An 18,134-nucleotide genomic window follows, 5' to 3' on the forward strand; every position below is an offset into this window, starting at 1 on the left:
GGTAGCTTGTCCCCTGTACTGTTTCAAGCTTTGGGCTGGCTCCCACCCCTGGCACCTCCAGCTTTTTCAGTGCTTTCCCCTTACCTCCTGCATTTTTGCCACAAGGAGAGCTGTGTAAAGCTGGCAGAGCAGTGGGAGGGGGCTGCAGCAGACATCTGGGGCTTTCTGAGTAACTCATAGAAGCCATGTAAAATTGAACCTAAATAAATGGTAAGAAAGGATACAGAGTCTGTATTCTACTGTAAGCACTTTTTGGAAGTGGTGAGCATGTGAAAAACTGAATTAGCTGATAAGGCACTTGAGCTGAGAGTCTTTATCTCAGTGAAACACTAGGATTTAAATGAGGGAGCACAGACCTTGACGCTAACTCTGTATCTTCACTTCTATCTAGTGCAGCAAAAGAGAGATATCATACCTCAGAAGACTGGTGAGCAAGGTAAGAAACCATAACTTTATTATTAGTGTGATTTAAAAACAAAATTAATTATTCCTTTGTGTACACTGTGTCCAGAGCAAAAGAAATCCAAAACAACTGCTTTCCCTTTGTCAGGGACTACAGGTAAGGATGCCTGGATGAGGAGGAAGTGTTTGTTTTTTCTTCCCCACTGTGGGCAATTATTTTCAGAACACATGACTGACAATCCAAAGAACAAGATTTCTTTATATTTTATAAATATGGTCTTGATATTACATAATTTTCCTAGCAATTAAGGTTTTGAAAGTTAGAGGATAGATATCAAAACTCCTAAAAGCCTGAGCTTAGAGCCTCTGTTATATGAGTTTCTGCTGGTTTTGACCTTCAGGATCTCTTTCTTAAATGGCTTTCCTAGAAGGAAAGCAAACTGGAAGGGATGAAATGTACCAATTTTCTTTGCTAGTGGGGGTGTTGATGCAGGGCTCTAAAGTGAAAGCAGAGTGGGCTGGTGACAAGGAATAGTAAGGAATGTCTCTTCTCAGCCTCTGTCCGAGATATTTTATGGTGTTTGATGAGGGCTTTTTTGCTGTTGCTGAGACAATGAGCTGGAAAGTCAGAAAATGCAGAAAATTACTTAAATTTCAATGAATTCTGGCTTAGGTGTCAGATGCTGGATGTATGTGTGTTGAAAGTGTTGTTATAGAAGCAGGTAAATCTATTTTAATTGTTTCTGTTTAAAAAAATGTTTAAAATCATAAATACTATAGTTTGCAAACAACATGAGACAAAGCAAATAGTACAGTAATGGATACACACCCACATTTATACTGTAAATCAAATATATGTAGAGTAGAATTCCATTATTTTTAGGAAAGTTAATGAGTATTTCCAAAGAGATGTTGCAATGCTGAGGCTATTCTAGGCGAATAGAAAAATTATTTGAATTGTTCAGTAATAACATCTTGTGTACTTGTGCCATGACAGCAGATTTCTGAAATGTTACTGAAGCAAACTCATTCTTAATTCCCGTGATGAGTGACATAGTGAGTGAGAGCAATTATCTCCAAATTTAGCTATTCTTTTATTCTCAATCTGATGTATATTTCCACAAAACATTGACTGACTGTCTTCTAAACAACCAAAGTTCAGTCTTATGAAACTGCTTGCATGCTACTCTGTTCAGCTATGTGGCTCAGTATTTGTGGTGTGCAAGGAACTGCCTGTGCCTATTGTTTTTGTTCCCAGACTAAATCTCTGAAGGCTTTGGCCATCCCTGTTGAAGTCATTGGGCTCTGAAAATGCTCACAACTTTATTATGTTGATGTTAAAAATGTTGGAATTTTTAAAGGCCTGCCAACCAAATATTGCAAATGACAGTAGCTAAACCTTTGTATTTTATACAGCACTGATGTGACTTGGAGACCATTCCATCCTCCAAGCAAAGGGTTACCCAAAACAACTAACAGAGATATCAAGACCATTGCTTAATAACCACAGCCAATATTTTGCAATATTTATTGTGCTCTGCAGGAGTTTTCCTGGGATCAAAACTTGTCTGGTTTTATTAATAGTATTTGCAGTTGTGTCACATGGATTGTTTCATGTTATTAGAGCTGAATGCTGTAAGTTGCCAATTCAGAACTGCTAGTTATAGATTTTGCAGGAGTGTATTTGCATGCTGTAGCTTCTAACAAAATGCTGTGTAATTTGAGTACCACCTTTATCCATCATGAGTCCCTCTGGTATGTATCACTATCCAGGAAATGTGTCTGGATACCTTTCCTACTTAACCTGGTTGATTTTACATTGCACAACCAGGTGCATTATTTTAAACATGTATTTTTGAGTATTTAGGTGTAAACTGACCCAAGAGAAGCAGACAGATAGTTCTCACTTAAACCAGTTTCATAGAAATTATGCATGGGGATTTTAGAGATGACCTTCATGTTTGTTACCAAAACTCAGCCTACACACAGACACAAGTGCAATCAGATGTTTGTACTTGCATAGCTAAGATATGTGATTTTTTTTTTTTTTCAATGGATTTGCATGTCTTTCTGTAAAGATCTATTCTTCATAAGCAGCAGGTAAAGAGAAGAATATGGGTAAAATATTTGGGGAAGAATGTGAAAGTAAATTTAATATATTTAATCTTATTATACATTTTTCTACATTGAAATCAACAGGCTGCAAATATATTTTGCTACAAAGCTTTGTGTAAGAAATATCTCTATAAGAAAATACATCTCATTAAACATTTCCTGTAAATAAATTATCCCAAATAACTGAGTTTTGCAAGAGCAAAATGGCGGGTAGGCCAATAAAAAGAGCTAAAAAAATGCTGGGATTCCATTTCTGCAACCCCCCTGCTCATGCTGGATATAATTTTCTTTTATATGTGGTGACATTGAAAGCACTTGAGTTCTTCTTCTGAGTATGTGCTGCATCAGTGTAAATAAAACTAGCAAAATTGGTTCCTCAGCTCTTTTAGGATTTTTAAAAATCTGAGCCTTATTCCTGTTCCAATGACACTGGAAAATGCTGGAGTTAGAAGAGTTGTTTCCAGTAGGGAAAGAGGTGTGTGAAATACTCTTCTGCTTTAGACTCTTATGAAAAACAAGGGCAATGAAGCTGAGGTCCACGATCTAATTAGGAAGACTGAATCAAGTGGTGTAGCTAAGCTAAAGCTTTAAAGCATCCCACTGGTGGAAAAATGTGTCAGGTAATGGTGATGTGGTCTTCAAAGTTAAACTACATGCTGGCCTACCCATGTTGTGCAGAACCAAGTAAACAGAAAAGTCTCTTGTATTATAGAACATTAAAATGGGTAATTATAAATGGGTAATTACAACTTAGCAGTAGGTCAATTATAGAATCAGACTTCTTTTAAAGTAATATCAGTCTCTTTACCAAAGTTTATACAAAGGAATATTTGCAAATAAGTAAAATTTTAAAAGTTTGAAAAGACTTGGGAGACAAGTCAAGGGACAGAGGCTGTCTTTTTTTTTTTTTAACCAGTACACAAACAACGTAGGGTTGGCAGCTGTTTCCACAGTCTATATATTTCTGTCATTCCTGGCAGAACACTCCAGAGTGAGAGGACATCAGTTCCAGGCTGAGTACATGCTGGAGGGTGGTATGCTGTGACATCACATGATGTTTTAACAAGTCATTTGTGGTCATGCCTTCTTCTTACATCATCTTCTGCAGGAGAGGAGGTGCTCACAAGACCCATCTCCTCTTCCTTTGCTGTCTCGAGAACAAATCCATTATACTGCTGCAGAGTGCCATGAAGTGTAAAAATTTGAGTTTGTAGCAGTATGCCCGAAACACCTCAATAAATGCTGAGGTGTTATGTATATTATATTATAACTGCAACAGAGAAACAACTTCAAAGCTCTTCATGTTAAGCAGCTCAACACACTGCTGTTTCTTTTGGAAATGTCTATAATGCAAGAACGCTTAGGCAAGGACAGTATATTTAGGACTAATGAGGAACTGCATGTATATAATTCTGGATTCAGCGTGCACACATATTTGCTTCATCTGTTCAACCCAACGTAAATTAGCAGTAAACTGAGGCAAATACAAGTGATTAAGTGCCTTACTATGACATTGAACTACATAAAGCATTTCAATTTACCCATGTGTAGAAATAAAACCTTGTTTAAATGCCTCCTCTTAGATAAACTGCATCTCTCTTGAAATTTGGAGATGGCCAGTTTTCACCTTCTTCATAAGGGCCTGCAAAACACAGCACTCTTGTCCTGCAGGAGTGCTTCCTTGCTGAAGTGTCAGCCCTGAATAATGAGGGCATGTGGACATTCACAGTAACTTTATTTCCATTTCTCACACCTGCAATGTGACCAATAATGTGTTGACAGATGAGTCTTCCTGCAATGCATTGCTTCCTATAGGAGTACAATGTATACAATTTCTGTAGAAAGTCCTTACCACGCTGGAGACCCACTGTAGCCCTAACATCACTGAACCCCTGAAACATCATGGGACAACACAGCAAGGTAAGTGACATTCATTTCCACTCTACTTGTTTGCATACTAGCATTTCCCACAAGCTGTAGAATTATTTACAGGAGAACTGCGCGGTAGGTGAACTCCAGCTACACTTGTGTTTACCACCAGCTCAAAAAGAAATGCATTTAGTGTGACTTCTACTCATACTCTAACAGTTACTTTAACCATTCCACTTCATTTGCAGTCCCCTTTTTCCACCATGCCATAATGCATTAAACTGATAAAGCCACAGTCACTTAATACTGTCTTCCCAATCCTCATTCAGATCTTCTGGCACACATGAAGTCTTGATTTAGAAGAGGAGGTTGCATCTTTCCATACTTTACAAGACAAACCCTTGGCACAGTCACAGCGTTGGAAAATCTCCAGTCCATGGGACCCTTTCTTGCGCTGTTTGGTGCACACCTCCCCCTGATGCAACACAGGCTTGCAAATTTTGGTCCAGAAATGGCGAGCGCAGCAGTGTCCCTCAATACAGTCTGATGACCGTAGGCAGGGATCACCTTCGTGTCCTAAAAAGAGCAACCACATTATTTTACCTCATGGGAAAATGTGAAAGTACAGATTCAGTGCAGACTTATGCAAATGAAACTGAGAAAAAGGAGAGGTGATATTTCCACCTGTGGCTATTTGAAGGATGTAAACACAAGAGAAGATATTAATTAGGAAGGTTCAAGGGGGTAATACGTAAGACTTAGTAAGGAGAAATTCTGCTGCAGGATTGTAAGCAGAATTACAAGTGTTCAATTACATGGCTGTTACAAGATGAGGATGTTTGCAGTCTTGCACGACTGATAAAATGATTGTCAGTCCACATCTGATACAGAGAAGAAAGCAGATGCTGTTTCAATCACAGGAACTGTCGGTTGATATTACATCACTTTCTGAGTCATGCTGTGAACTCTCACAATAGACATTCACTCCCTGTGAAATTACTGCCTATTTCTTGTTTCCACTGCTGTATCCTAACAGCACTAACATGATTCATGACATGAAGGAACATGCCAGTGCAGCCAAATGTGATCTTACCTTTTATGTGTGACAGCTTGGATCGTGGCCTCCCCAGGTTGTGCCATCCCAAATCCTTGCTTGCATAATGACCATTCTTCTTGTTGCGTGGCCCTTCTAGAGCAGGGATGTGAGGAGTAAGGATGCTTTCAGTTACTGGTATGCAAATACCTGCAAGGAAAAGACAGCCATTCAAAGATTTGAATAAGAGGAAAAGCAGCTGAGAGACATGCACTGACCAGGTCAGGACGATGAAAGCACTGGGGTTTGGCCTCAGTGATGCTCAGCTGTAATCACACATTCACCTCTGGGTCCTGGCACTTAGCCTCACCACAGCTGTGCTTCACTCACTTGTCAGTCTCTCTGTCGCTCTGCCTTTATGGTCCGAGCCCCTGGAGAGCTCCTTACAGATATCTCTCTCCAGCTTCCATGGGAATGCAAGCAGTATGGTTATAACCCTCCCCAGGGAGAGTAGATTCAGAATTCATTAAGTCTCCCTTGCTTCCTTAAAATATGACTTCTGTGCAGTCTTCCAGTGAATCAAATCACTGAAATGTAGAGCTGTGATTTTAGGCAGCAGCATTTTTGTATTTCTCCACCACAAAATATAAGAAAAGACTGGTAATACCTGAGCCCTAAACACAGAAATACAATTAAAGAAAATTAGGCAGAGTGGACTGAAGACAACAATTAAGTTTCCTTGGCTTAGAAAAAGAAGTGCTGTCACCCATGAAAAAATACTGTTGCTGGGCACACTCATAGAAACAGATGATGTCAAAAGGCTGATTTTCTGCAGAAAATCCCAGAGCTGGCAGCCATACCGTTGTTGCAGCGGTTCCCAGGGCAGCACATCCCGTCCCGATGGCAGCGCTTCTTCTTTCTCCGGCACATCATGCACGCAGACGTGGCTTGGTGAGGGCTGTGGCAGTACCGCCCAACTTCACATTCCTTGTCATTAGTGCAAGGATAGGCCTGGTGGGGAACAGAAAGGTTTACAGTGAGGCACTCCTTTGCACAAGGAACAAATGCAGCTCACAAAAAAACCCCAAAACAAAACAAAAAAGGAAAAAACAAAAAAAAAGAAGAAAATAAATCATCATTGAAACTTCCAAAAAAACCCCATTAGCTGAGGTAACAATTCACGGGGCTAGGAGATGCAACTAAGGATGCTCCACTGCAGCTCACACAACTGCTGGTCATTGCTTAAAGAATAAGAGATGCAATCTGCTTGCTCATGGTTTCATCTTTCCTTACCTCAAATGTATGTGGGCACAAGAGATTTCATATTTTTGTGGATTCAGGGATCTCATTCATCATAGGCAAGAGCTTAAAACTCCACAACTAACAATCAACATATCCATGAAAGCCAGTAAAAATACTGAAGCACACCCTCCAATAGGTAACATTTCATTTTAAACTCTGAGACATTTTTCCTTTGACAGTTGTCCAAACACACTGGTTTATTATTAACAAGGTCAGCATTGCCACAGTGAGTATTATCTGTGTCACATACATTCAGATGTTTGTAACTGCACCACTCATCCCTGGCCCACACCAGTGGAACTCCTTGGAAGAGAACAAACATCACTGGTCAGCATTTCACTTTGATAATCTTTCATTTACTTATTGTCTAAGTATACTCCTTAAATGTACCACCTGCTAAACAACACCCTGTGGTATGCAGCATGGAATATATTATAGAGTACAAAATATCTTGCACATATAATTCCCTGCAAGCAGATATATGGGTATACAATTCTTCTATATTCATCAAAACCAGCATCCCCTCACAGGAAAACAGACTTTTAAAAAAAAGATTATGAAAGCACTGCATTCTCTCATAAAGATAAAGAAAACCTTGTTCCTACAAAAGGAAAAAAGAGGATTCTTGAAAGAGACATAATAACACACACTGCAACATTCCAGGATGCTCTCTGCTGACTCCCACACAGCTACAACTATGCTATCTGTCTGAATCTAATTTTATTGCCTATTAAATTAATTACAGACTTTTTTTTTCCATTCCTCAAAATTAATGTTTAAACAAGAATTTGTTTAAACAAAAAAAGATGACCATGAATTTTGTGCACTTTCTGGAAAATTATATTTACACTTCCTCAACTAATTTCCTCCAGTATTTCAAATAAAACTATTTATTTTCAAAATGATTTTGCAATTAATTGTTGACTCCCCCCAAAAAAGCTCAACTGACTAATTTCCAGTGTAGAATGATTACTTTTCTGTAATCAGAAAAAAAAACACCTTGTGGCCTTTGAGAATGAACTTTGAAAATTGTTTCTTCAGATGGAGAGACCCTTGTTTATCTATCTTCATGCCATTCTGTTGAGAATCACATAAGAAACAGGAGGTCTTATAAGAAGACCAAACAAATTTCTCTCATGTCAGTAGTGGGAGGGGAACCAATGCCATTTCTCATGTGGCTTCATGAGCTGGTTTTTTTGTCAAAATTAACTTTACGGTACCAAAAGTGCTGGCTGGATATTTCCCAAGTGCTGTTGCCTCATTACTTCTGCCCTCTGAATATGTGCATTTGAGAATTTTTCCAGGGTGCAGCTGTTTGGAGTAATCCAAAATATGTGGAAGTCTTTTAGGCTTAAGAATGAACATTTTCTCAATAGGATGAAATCAAAGAAGGCCAGATCGTTTAAGATAGAAGTACCAATAAGTGACAAATAGAAATACCTTTTTAGTACTCTTAAGGCATAAGCAGGTTCTACTTACTCTAGCAAAGTAGAGCCAAAGTGCTCTTACCTCAACCTTATCACACCTGTCCCTCATTTTTCCAAAAATAATAAATAAAACTGACTTAAAATTTATTATATAGTTACCATAAAAATAAGACTTCCCTGATTTAAATGATACCTTACTAACCTAAGAATCTTACAATAAAAATTTTTAAAAAAGCAATTTTATATAGACTTGTGCCTGGTTATATTGCGTTTGAAAAATACTAACTCTGCTAGCTGGAGGAAATGCAAATAAAAAACAGATGGATTGGCTAAAACCTGGAGATGAAGGCATTTTAGACCCTTGTCTGTCATCAAGACCTTCATAACCACATCTTTTTTCTAATATGGGCATGTGGCATACACCTGCAACTTGTCAGCAAGAAGCCTACTTGCAGTTTTATTTTGGTTCCTCAAATAGCTTCTTAAAAAAAAAGTTCCCTGATCCTGAATGGTGCTAATGAATGCTCTCACATACCATATCTAGTGATTGTTTTACTTTTGGCTTTTAAGCTGAGTGACATGGAAAAGATATTTTAAGATATGCATCTAATTGTCAGCTCTAAACTCTGTCCTTGAGAATGGTAAAAGTAACAAAAGACAACTTCAAAAATTGCTAGGGAAATCAACAGAACCCAGCCTTTCTTCCTAATCTAGAGCCCATTCCTAAATAAAAATGATACTTTTGAAATACAATAAGCCAAAACTGACCTACCTAAGGCAAGTGACTGCAGCACATCAAAAAATAAGTCTTACATGTAGCTTAGACCATAACTAGCAGGTCCACTCAAAAGACCAGCTACCAGCCAGCCATAAAAGACCCTCTTGCAAATGCCCTCTGCCATCAACTGTTTTGATCCGCCAAAATCACTATCCTTTTATAGCCTGGCTATCAATCACAGGGACCTTAAAACAAAAATGCCTATATAGCCTTATGTCTGTTTCCTAGCCATTAGACATTCATTAGAATAGACATAATTCCTGCTCTCAGCAGAGTAATTTCTATTGCTGTGTAGCATTCATTATAGAAACAGAAAAATAAAACAAAATAATATATTGTTTACTTAGCCTTGGCTACCAAGAGGGAAATGCATCCATAATTATTCCTTTGCTGTCAGTTGAATCAATCTAGGTATACTTTTTCTTTAAAATAAAGGGTAAAGAAAACATGCTTGTAAAAATGTGCATGTTAATTATTATCTATGCATAAGTCAAGGATTTCAAAATCTTCTACAATACAGTGCCTGGAACAGAGTCTTTACATTCAGAGAATTGTAGAATACATTTCCTATATACAACACAGAGACACAGATCAGTCCCAGATGGAGAGGGAAGAAGCAAGCTGTAAACCAGCTCTACTTCCCCTGCAAAGATAACTAATTCTATTCTATTCTACATCATCCCTTCACATTCTTCAGCTATACATATCATTTTCTGGTTGTAAATCTCCATCCACTAAACACAGCTTTGATATCCTGGGAAACCAGATGAAACTGAGATAAAATATGTAGCACTCCCTGAAGCTGCATTAAAACATCTTATTTTTTCATCCCACTTACAGGCAATCAAGTCACCCGTAGCATGACAGAAACTAGATTTGCCTGTGCTAATGAGTCATATTTTCAGAATGTGTTGTTTGATTAAGAGCATTGTCTGCTGACATGTTTTTTCCTCAGACATTCCAATTAGTTTTGTATCCTTGTATAAAAGATACTGTTGATTACTTGCCCAAAACTGTACAGCAAAGGGATTTTTGCAATGTTGGAGGATTCAGGCTAGATGTTGAAATGGGTGTTGCTTGTGCTGTGCCAAAAAGTCACCTGCATCAGTCCACCAAGACTAATCTTTATCAATCAGGTCACAACAAGACAGAGATGTTAAACTTTTCTCTTGGAGAGAGAGAGAATATTCCTTCCCTTCTGAATTTATATTCAAAATTCCATGAATCTATGATAGAAATACTCAAGGAAAATTATGAAGAGGCTAGAGGAAAAAAGTTGGGGATTTTTATAGTTGAGCAAGTCTTTCCAAGCACTGAAGATCTATCTTCCTTTCTTTATTAACTTCCCAGGAAGGCTGTGTAAAGAACTGGCTGTCTACATTTTGTGACTAAGTGGGTAATGTCATTCCCATGATTTGAGAATCATGCAGCAGTGAGGTTAATGTTTACCTTTGTCTACCCCTTTTGACAGAGGATCTCAGCCCCTTTCCTCAGTGCAATGACACTTTCTTGATATATTTACTGGAGTCATTTGCTATCACACATATTTTATAGGCACCACAGAGTTTCACTGAAAGCTGTAGAAATATTAAGTTGTGAGACTGTTGTGCTAAGAAGTCAAACAATTTGAGTCTCTCTGTCTGGCATGATAAAATGTAATGGAGAAGCATTCTGGGGGAGAATAAGACAGACGCTGTAATGTGCTGAAGGGTGAGGAGACTGATGGCAAATATACTTTATTAAGCTTTGGGAGATAAGGTCTTGAATTTCAGAATGGCCTCCAGCAAATATCTGAAGACAATATTCCCAGCCAGTGTCTTAGTCACCAGGCTCTCATCTGTTCATATTATGATGTCTCATTTGTTTTCATGCTGAAGTACTCCACACTCCACACAGCTAACCAAGTTGGTGAAAGGCAAGAAGAGCCACTGGCATTTTTACCTAGGCTGTGTCATCACTTATCCAACACAAGGAGTCGAGACACTGCTGGCTTCAGGCCCACCTTCAACGTTGAGAGGAGCTGTGCCTAAATAGGTGTTTTGATGGAACAGATATCAGTAGTGATTCCCCCAAAAGCAATTAATTTTTATTTTAAACACATCATAAAGTCCAAGTGCAGAGTCAGCCCTGGCAGAAAATCGTGGCTACTACCACTCCCAGCAGAAGAAACAGCATGGAAGTCTCCATTAGCCTTTCACTGCAGATTCCAAGCAGCACTCAGTAAAACAGATGAAGTTTCGTGTACCACAGAAGTGACAGTACCACTGCACTTATTGTTGTGCACACTCTGCCAGATTTGGTCCATACAATCATCCCCTGATGACAGTGGGGACTGAGTGGAAGGAGAGGAGAAAAGCCACAACCAGTTGTACAGTCAGAAAGTGAGAAGTCTCCAGAGCTACCAGATCAGTCCTTCATCATCCTCTCTCACTTGGCACAGAGGCAGTAGCTACATTGCAAAGATGAAACAAGGGACTCAAGGAAATGGACACATACATTATTCCAGGAAGGGCCCTGCTTCCTAGGAACCCATATGTTAGAAAACAAATTTAGGCTCTTATTCAGTCTTGTGCATCACTAGGCTGTGATACCTACCACATACTACAGACATCTTCTGCTGTCAAAATCTCTTCTTCATCACACCTACACAATCTTTCATATTCATACAAGGTCTGTGAGACAGGTTACCACAAATGAATTGGTACTGCAGCTCAGTTCATTACTCACTTGTTTCTTAAGGCAAACAGGTTATTTTCACTACTTTAATTAATATTAAATTAAATACTTCTTTAAATTTTAAAATAATGACTGTGAAGGAGGTGGAAGCTGACCTTCAATAGTCAATATGCTGGCTAGATGACCAAAAATGTCCCAAGCTATAGGCAAGAGGACAGAATTTCTATCCTCACTCTTGAGAGATGTCCTTCACTTGAGAGATGAACAAAAGAGCTTTTTTGCCTTTAGTCTTGGGCATATTGCTTAATATTCCAAAGCCATCAGGCACAATGAAGCAACTGGCTGAATCATGGTGAGAGTCTCTCCTTCCCATCCTGCTTTGGACAGGACAGAACTATCTTTCAGAGCAAGGATTTGATCCCCATGGAGCAAACATATGAAATAGCCACAGGGGTGCCATGTTTTCTTTTTCTTTTCTCTTTCTCTGAAGAATTAGTAATCCAAATTAAAAGCATGCCAATAAATTAGGAAATGCGAACATATGCTTTAACCAAATAGCCTGCTGTCAAGACTAACTACAAAGAATGCAAGTCATTGTTTGGCTCCCCAGTTGGGCCTGATTCAGAGTTGGAATCTCAGATTTGTTTTGGCTTTTAACAGATCAACATTGGTGGGGCAGTTGTGTGCAACATGTGGCCTGTAGAGCTAAATGAATACATCACATGTGGGATTCGTCCCACTCGCCTCTCAGAGTGAAGATCCTCTCTATGAAGTCTGAGAGAAATCCTAACATGATCTCACAGGATACAAACCTTAGTAAAAATGGAAATAACAGCTCTGTATTCAGCACCACATGAATGTGATAAAGCAGAATGGAGGGGGTAAGAGGGGAATTCAGAGCTTTTAAAAATCAACAAACAAAGAAAACTCCCAGCTCTTTGTGGGTTATCTTTTTCCTTGCAAGGCAACTAAACTACTTATGGATAGCTTCTCAGGTGTATCCAGAAAAATCCATCTTTGACAGACTTCAGCCTAACTTTCTTCTAGCTGCTAAGCAGACATGTAGGTTAAGATGTGGATGAGAAAGGACCATTATTTACTACTATTTTATTATTAATCCCAAAGAAAAGAGTTTATCAGCAGCCATCTGGAGTGATGTAGTTTTCCCACAGCACTGCTGATGTTGCTTTTTTCTATTCTTAGCTCAGCATAGGCATAGATGATAGTGAGGGATCTCACTGTGTGCAAGCACAAAGCCATGGTTAATTTATCCCACAGAGGAAATCATGCTGTGCTCTCAGACAGCTCCAGACATGGATCCTGTCTCAGACTGAGAAACCAGAAACTCTCAACTCAGTGACTGCTGTGGCACAGATCCTTCCTAAAAGAAAAACTTACAGTAGTTGCAATGAAACAGATTTACTTATTTCAGTTGCTATAGAAAGTTTAATAATTCAATTTTTCTTACCAAACCTCATTCTTTGTTAAAATAATATAACTTTGACCCATTTCTCTGCCAGACCTAAAGAGAAAAGTGCAATCTTCAGCCTCTAGATTAAGTATAAGCACTTTCTTCTAGAGATAATTTATTTTTAACTCTTCAATTTAACACAACCCTGCTGTTACATGAGGTCTGATTCACAAAGTGCTACATCATGGATACATATACTGAAGCTTCCAAAGATCATTCCTTCAAACTATGTGGATAATGGTCCCAGAAGCCTCCATTATTAAACAATAAATATTCATGTTTCAAAGGAATTCTCAATCCACTTCTAGACCACCAGGGAAAGAACATTTCTATGACCTGCAGTAGTACAGCTCTCATGATTTGTTAGAGCCAAAGAAAACTCAGATCTTAACAACCAGAAAAAAAACCTATCTAAGGTCCCTCTGAACCAGAGGGTCAGAGGGAGTCTAGACTCACAGGGGTCCTCTTGTAAGTTTTCCTTGTCCAGGCAATAATGCCAGGGAAAACAACATCCTGTTCTGCAAGCATTAGGCATTAGTTGTGCAGGGGGCTGTGCTCAGGGGGAGTGCATAGCTGCTTCTGGTGGAAAGAGAATCAAACACCTCCAAATAAACAGGGGAGCTGTGTTGTCCTATTTCACACAGCACCCGTCAGTGTGAGTGGTGACTCTCCCAGTGCAGACAGAAAAAAACTCCAAAGACTTTTCCTGAATGAGATCTCACTCACACTATGACCCTATGGCTGTCTCAACCCACATAATGAATTTCAACAAGCATTTCAGGCCTAGACTATCTAGATCGTTCTGACCAGTTATTCTACAGCTTATAAATCTACACCTTCTCTTACAGAACTACCTACATTTTGTGTCCTACTGGGTCAAGGAAGTATCTGTTTAAAGCTGGCCTTGGCTTCAGAAGGACATATGGAGGAAGATAATCTGAAAGAAAGCAAGTGGATCAGCAAAATTTCTGGGAGGATACGATTATTTCAGTTAAATCTGCCTCAATTTAATGCATTTTACAGGTGTCGTGAAAGTATAAACCTCAACATTTAACACACTTAGAATAATCCACCTTAAAATTTTTTTCAACTTAATTCACCTTCAATTCCCCATCTAGGTAAAACCAGAAATGAGTTACATTTCCAAGTGTCTTAAAGGACAGCACAGTACGCCCAAGATATGCACAGATGTACATTGTTTATCACAGAACAGCATCAAATTTGCTCCAGAATACAGCATCAACATTGTTGTCCCTGAGGCAGCACAGCTACAAGTATTCCTATTCTATCCTAATTTTAAGACAAATTATCACCATTAGGTCCATGTTTGCCATGTTGGTCCATCACTCTGCTGAATCCTGTTTTCTCAAAGGGAATAAACTATGTTTCCTGCCCCATGCACAGTGTACATACCGAAGTGCTCGGGTTTTCCCTATTTGATATTGTGACCATCATATTTCATAGCAGTGATTCCTCCTCAACGTTTGGAGACATCATGAGCCACCACTGCTTGATTTTGAAGGTGGCTTCCTGCTCTGTGGGACGTTACAGAAGACATGATTAAAGAAGGTACAAAAATTTGGGGAACACTCAGTTTGACCCCATATCTCACAGACTGTCTCAGTGTGTCTGGTTCATACTGTCTGGTGAACTACCAGCAGCAGCATCACAACATAGCATTAAAACAATGTTAGGTAATCTTTGAAGTCAACAGTGTAGTTCTATATCAATGTGACAGGAAGCCTCCAGGTCTTTATTTTACATCATTTTCAAATGCATCACCAAAGGCTGCTCAAAGAGTGAAGGTTTGTTAACATGTGCTTTGTTCTACATCCAGTCTTTTCACCAGACTGTTCTTGCCCTTTTATCTCTGCCTTTTCCCCACCCCTTTTCCAACTGTTTTGCTTTTTATTTTGGTCTCTAATTGGCTATTTATCATCCGTTTCAGCATAAGAGTCTTCTTGCTTTTTGATCAACGTGTTTACTGCAATGGATGAGCAGTTGGAATACTAAGAATACTATCCAGATGAAAACAGCTAGCAGATCCTATGGCTTCTAAAGTACCAGGCATTAAACCAGAGGGAAATACTCAGATGATGTGGCTGGGTGTAGAATAACACTGCTGGGAACTGGCAGCAAGTTACTGTTTAACACCTGGGTCTGAACATCCACTAATCATGGCACACTGTCAAGGTGGACCTTTAATTGGGAGCCATCTCTGCAAGCAAGTATACAGAGCAAGAAAAATGAGATGACAGCTTTACCTACTGTAGTATTCCTGTTAAGCAAGTAAACTGCCTTTGCTTTCAAACTTTCACAAATTCTAGAAAAATGAGGGGAAAACCTGTCTTATTGAAGTCAATGCAAAAACTCTTTGTCTGCTACACTGCCCGGAGAGAGAATGCTTTCAGGTTATAAACATTTGTGCAGCACCTGCAATCCTCACCCTGGAAATTACTCTTTCGTATTCCTTGCAGAATATACTTTGCATCACAGAATTCGAAGCATTTAAGACACCATTTTTCAAAATGCACTTTCTCTGGTTCTCATATTTAAAAGGACAGCCCTGAAAACATGAGTTTGTGGCAGCTGCAGAGACAGCCAGATGCCATATGTCTGAGAAGGATGAACTGCAGTCTCCACCTCAGCAGACTGCTGACCACAATCTAACATCATTACCAAATGTCAGCATTATTCTCTGCTTCCCTGATGATCATGTATGTGAGAGCACCTGGTTCATACGCCTCTTTCAATCCCCAGGTTTTTCTCTGTGCGTCAGAAACTACCATTGTCATCTGATATTCCAAACACCTTCCCTCTTTTCCTGTTCTATGTGAGCCCCTCTGCAACATGATGGCTGCTCCATTGCAGGGGGAACTGAGAATGCCAAAGCACCTCCAGAGAATTGAAATCAGACATCAAAAATCCATCAGTCCATCTTTAATGTCAGAACAACCAACCAACTTTGGGGTACCTGCACCAGCTCTCACTTCCCAGCCTCCTGTACCACAGGTGATTCAGAGGCATTGCCACAGAAGTCCACGAGTTTTAAGGAAAAAGAAATAAACAGAGTTCAGTTTTTACAATTGGTCTGCATAAGTGAGACTGAAAAGCAGGACAAATCAATAATACAGCCTGGGCTTTCCTTTTCATAACAACAGGAAGAATTACAGTATGAGAGTGCAGCTCCTCATCCTGACTCATTCTAGGAGCAGTTGTGCTTGGATGAGGAGCCAGCAGTGCTTATGCAGTGGGACTACCTGCAAAAAACCAGCTGTCCTGGAAAAACGCTTGGACACAGCCCCCTTAGGGCACAGGCAACCTCTGTGAAGTGCTTAGGCTCATACTGCTGCTCAGCTGACTCCTCAGTAAGAGTAAAATGAAAAATTGTTATACTAGGCTATTAAAGCAAATTATCACAGTTTACTCAAAGAAAGCAAAAGATGACAAAGGGAAAGGATCCCTAAAAGCTTCATTAAAAATGCCATTGTACTCTTATTATATGATTAAGTTGGAACTGCCTACCAAACTTTAGCCTGTGGTAAATTACGTAGCAATCAAGGTTTCAACACTATTCACCCTTTTCCCCCTCTTTTTTTAAAATGCTCCTGGTTAATTTTGCACAAACAAGAAAACAGGAACAGCACAGCAAGGCAAGAATAGCTTGTGAGTAAAACCAGATGAAGACTAACATATTTACATAGTGTAATGACTTCACTATTAATTCAAACAAACCCAGACCCCAATTCTCAGAAGAGAGAGCGAGCACATGCGGTCCAGGAGGCAAGAACAGGGTGGCTTCAGACTACATTTATGTCTGCAGCCCCTGAGCTAGTAGAGACTGCTCTTAGTTTCAGCCTGCAACAGTCACTGAGGGACCATCTTTCATTCCAGGCATTGTACTCCAACTACACCCTCTTCTCAATCTTATGGGCCTCTTTGCATTTTCAAGCAAGATTTCCTTCAGTGGCAGGGACTATAACACAAAAGAGACAGAAATACCTTATTTTTAGGAAAAAAACCCCACCTAATGGGAGAAAGAGAGCGGGAGCGAGCCAGAGAGTGAGTGAGAGAGAAAGAGAGGGAGAAAGAGAGAAAGGGAGAGAGAGAGAGAAAGAGAGAGAGAAAGAGAGAGAGAAAGAGAATCGTACACAATTTCTGAATCAAGCCAAAATAGACATTGTCCTATTCTAGTCATTGTCAGCTAGCAATTACCTAGAATTCTGTCATTTGACATGGAATTAGCTCTAAATCTGTTCTCCACCCTCAAAATAAACTGTTCTGCTGCTGAGACATGCATTTGTCCTCTTCCCTGCTACCTTTTATCCTATCTTCTGAACTTATGTTTTCAAGCACTCTCTTCTTGTCTGAAAATAATATTCTTTATGTAGAGTTACAGAATCTCTTTTGTTCCTAGATGTTTTGGATGTTGGTCAACAAAAAGTCATTAAGAAGTTTAATCCCCTATGTTTGGCACTACATCAGACTGAGAGCAATTTCTTTGTAACAGCCTTTGGAATAAATGAGCATTAAGTGGAGGGGGGGATGCTTTTTCCTTATACTGGTCACCCACACTTTATAGTGGGTGGCCCTTTCGTTTATCCCATTACTATATTTCCACTTCTAAAGCTAAGCCAGATGCAGCAACCTGATACTACTTTTTAGTTCTCCCAACTTTATTGTAGTGAAAACTTCTGTGTATATCTGATTCTTGTTAGGAAAGGCAAAGAAGCAGGAACCATGGTAATATTGCACCACCTTCTTGACAACTTCTATTCTGCATGAGCTGCATTCCCCAGGGTACTACACGCTTCGTTAGCAGGCATTTTTCACATTTATATGCCCCGGATTGCAAATACAGAATCGTCTTGTATCTGAACTCCTCTTGTTGGCATTGTAAACTCGCCCAGAGGCAGCATCTAGGTGCTATGCTTTCTTAATATTGTACATGATCAGTTCTTTAACTGCTAGGTAGCCTACACAGCAAAACCAACAAGGATGGAAAAGATTTGAAGTGTTTTACTTCATTGGTTTTGTCTGCCTTTTCTTTTTTCTTTCTTC

General features: G+C 39.4%; 1 protein-coding gene across 4 annotated transcripts in view; it reads right to left on the reverse strand.

The window, feature by feature from the left end:
* Positions 1-437: 437 nt before the first annotated feature.
* Positions 438-18,134, reverse strand: part of DKK2 (dickkopf WNT signaling pathway inhibitor 2) — a 148,232-nt gene continuing 130,535 nt past the window's right edge. For all 4 annotated transcript variants that reach the window (XM_058838998.1, XM_058838997.1, XM_058838999.1 and 1 more), the window contains 3 exons: positions 6,280-6,430; positions 5,480-5,629; positions 438-4,962 (listed from right to left, as the gene is read on the reverse strand). In XM_058838998.1, coding sequence (XP_058694981.1) covers positions 4,712-4,962; positions 5,480-5,629; positions 6,280-6,430 — 552 coding nt within the window. In that variant the 3' untranslated portion in view covers positions 438-4,711. The remainder of the gene's footprint in view (positions 4,963-5,479; positions 5,630-6,279; positions 6,431-18,134) is intronic.

Source organism: Poecile atricapillus, chromosome 4, assembly GCF_030490865.1.
Source record: "Poecile atricapillus isolate bPoeAtr1 chromosome 4, bPoeAtr1.hap1, whole genome shotgun sequence".
Classification (NCBI taxonomy): Eukaryota; Metazoa; Chordata; class Aves; order Passeriformes; family Paridae; genus Poecile; species Poecile atricapillus.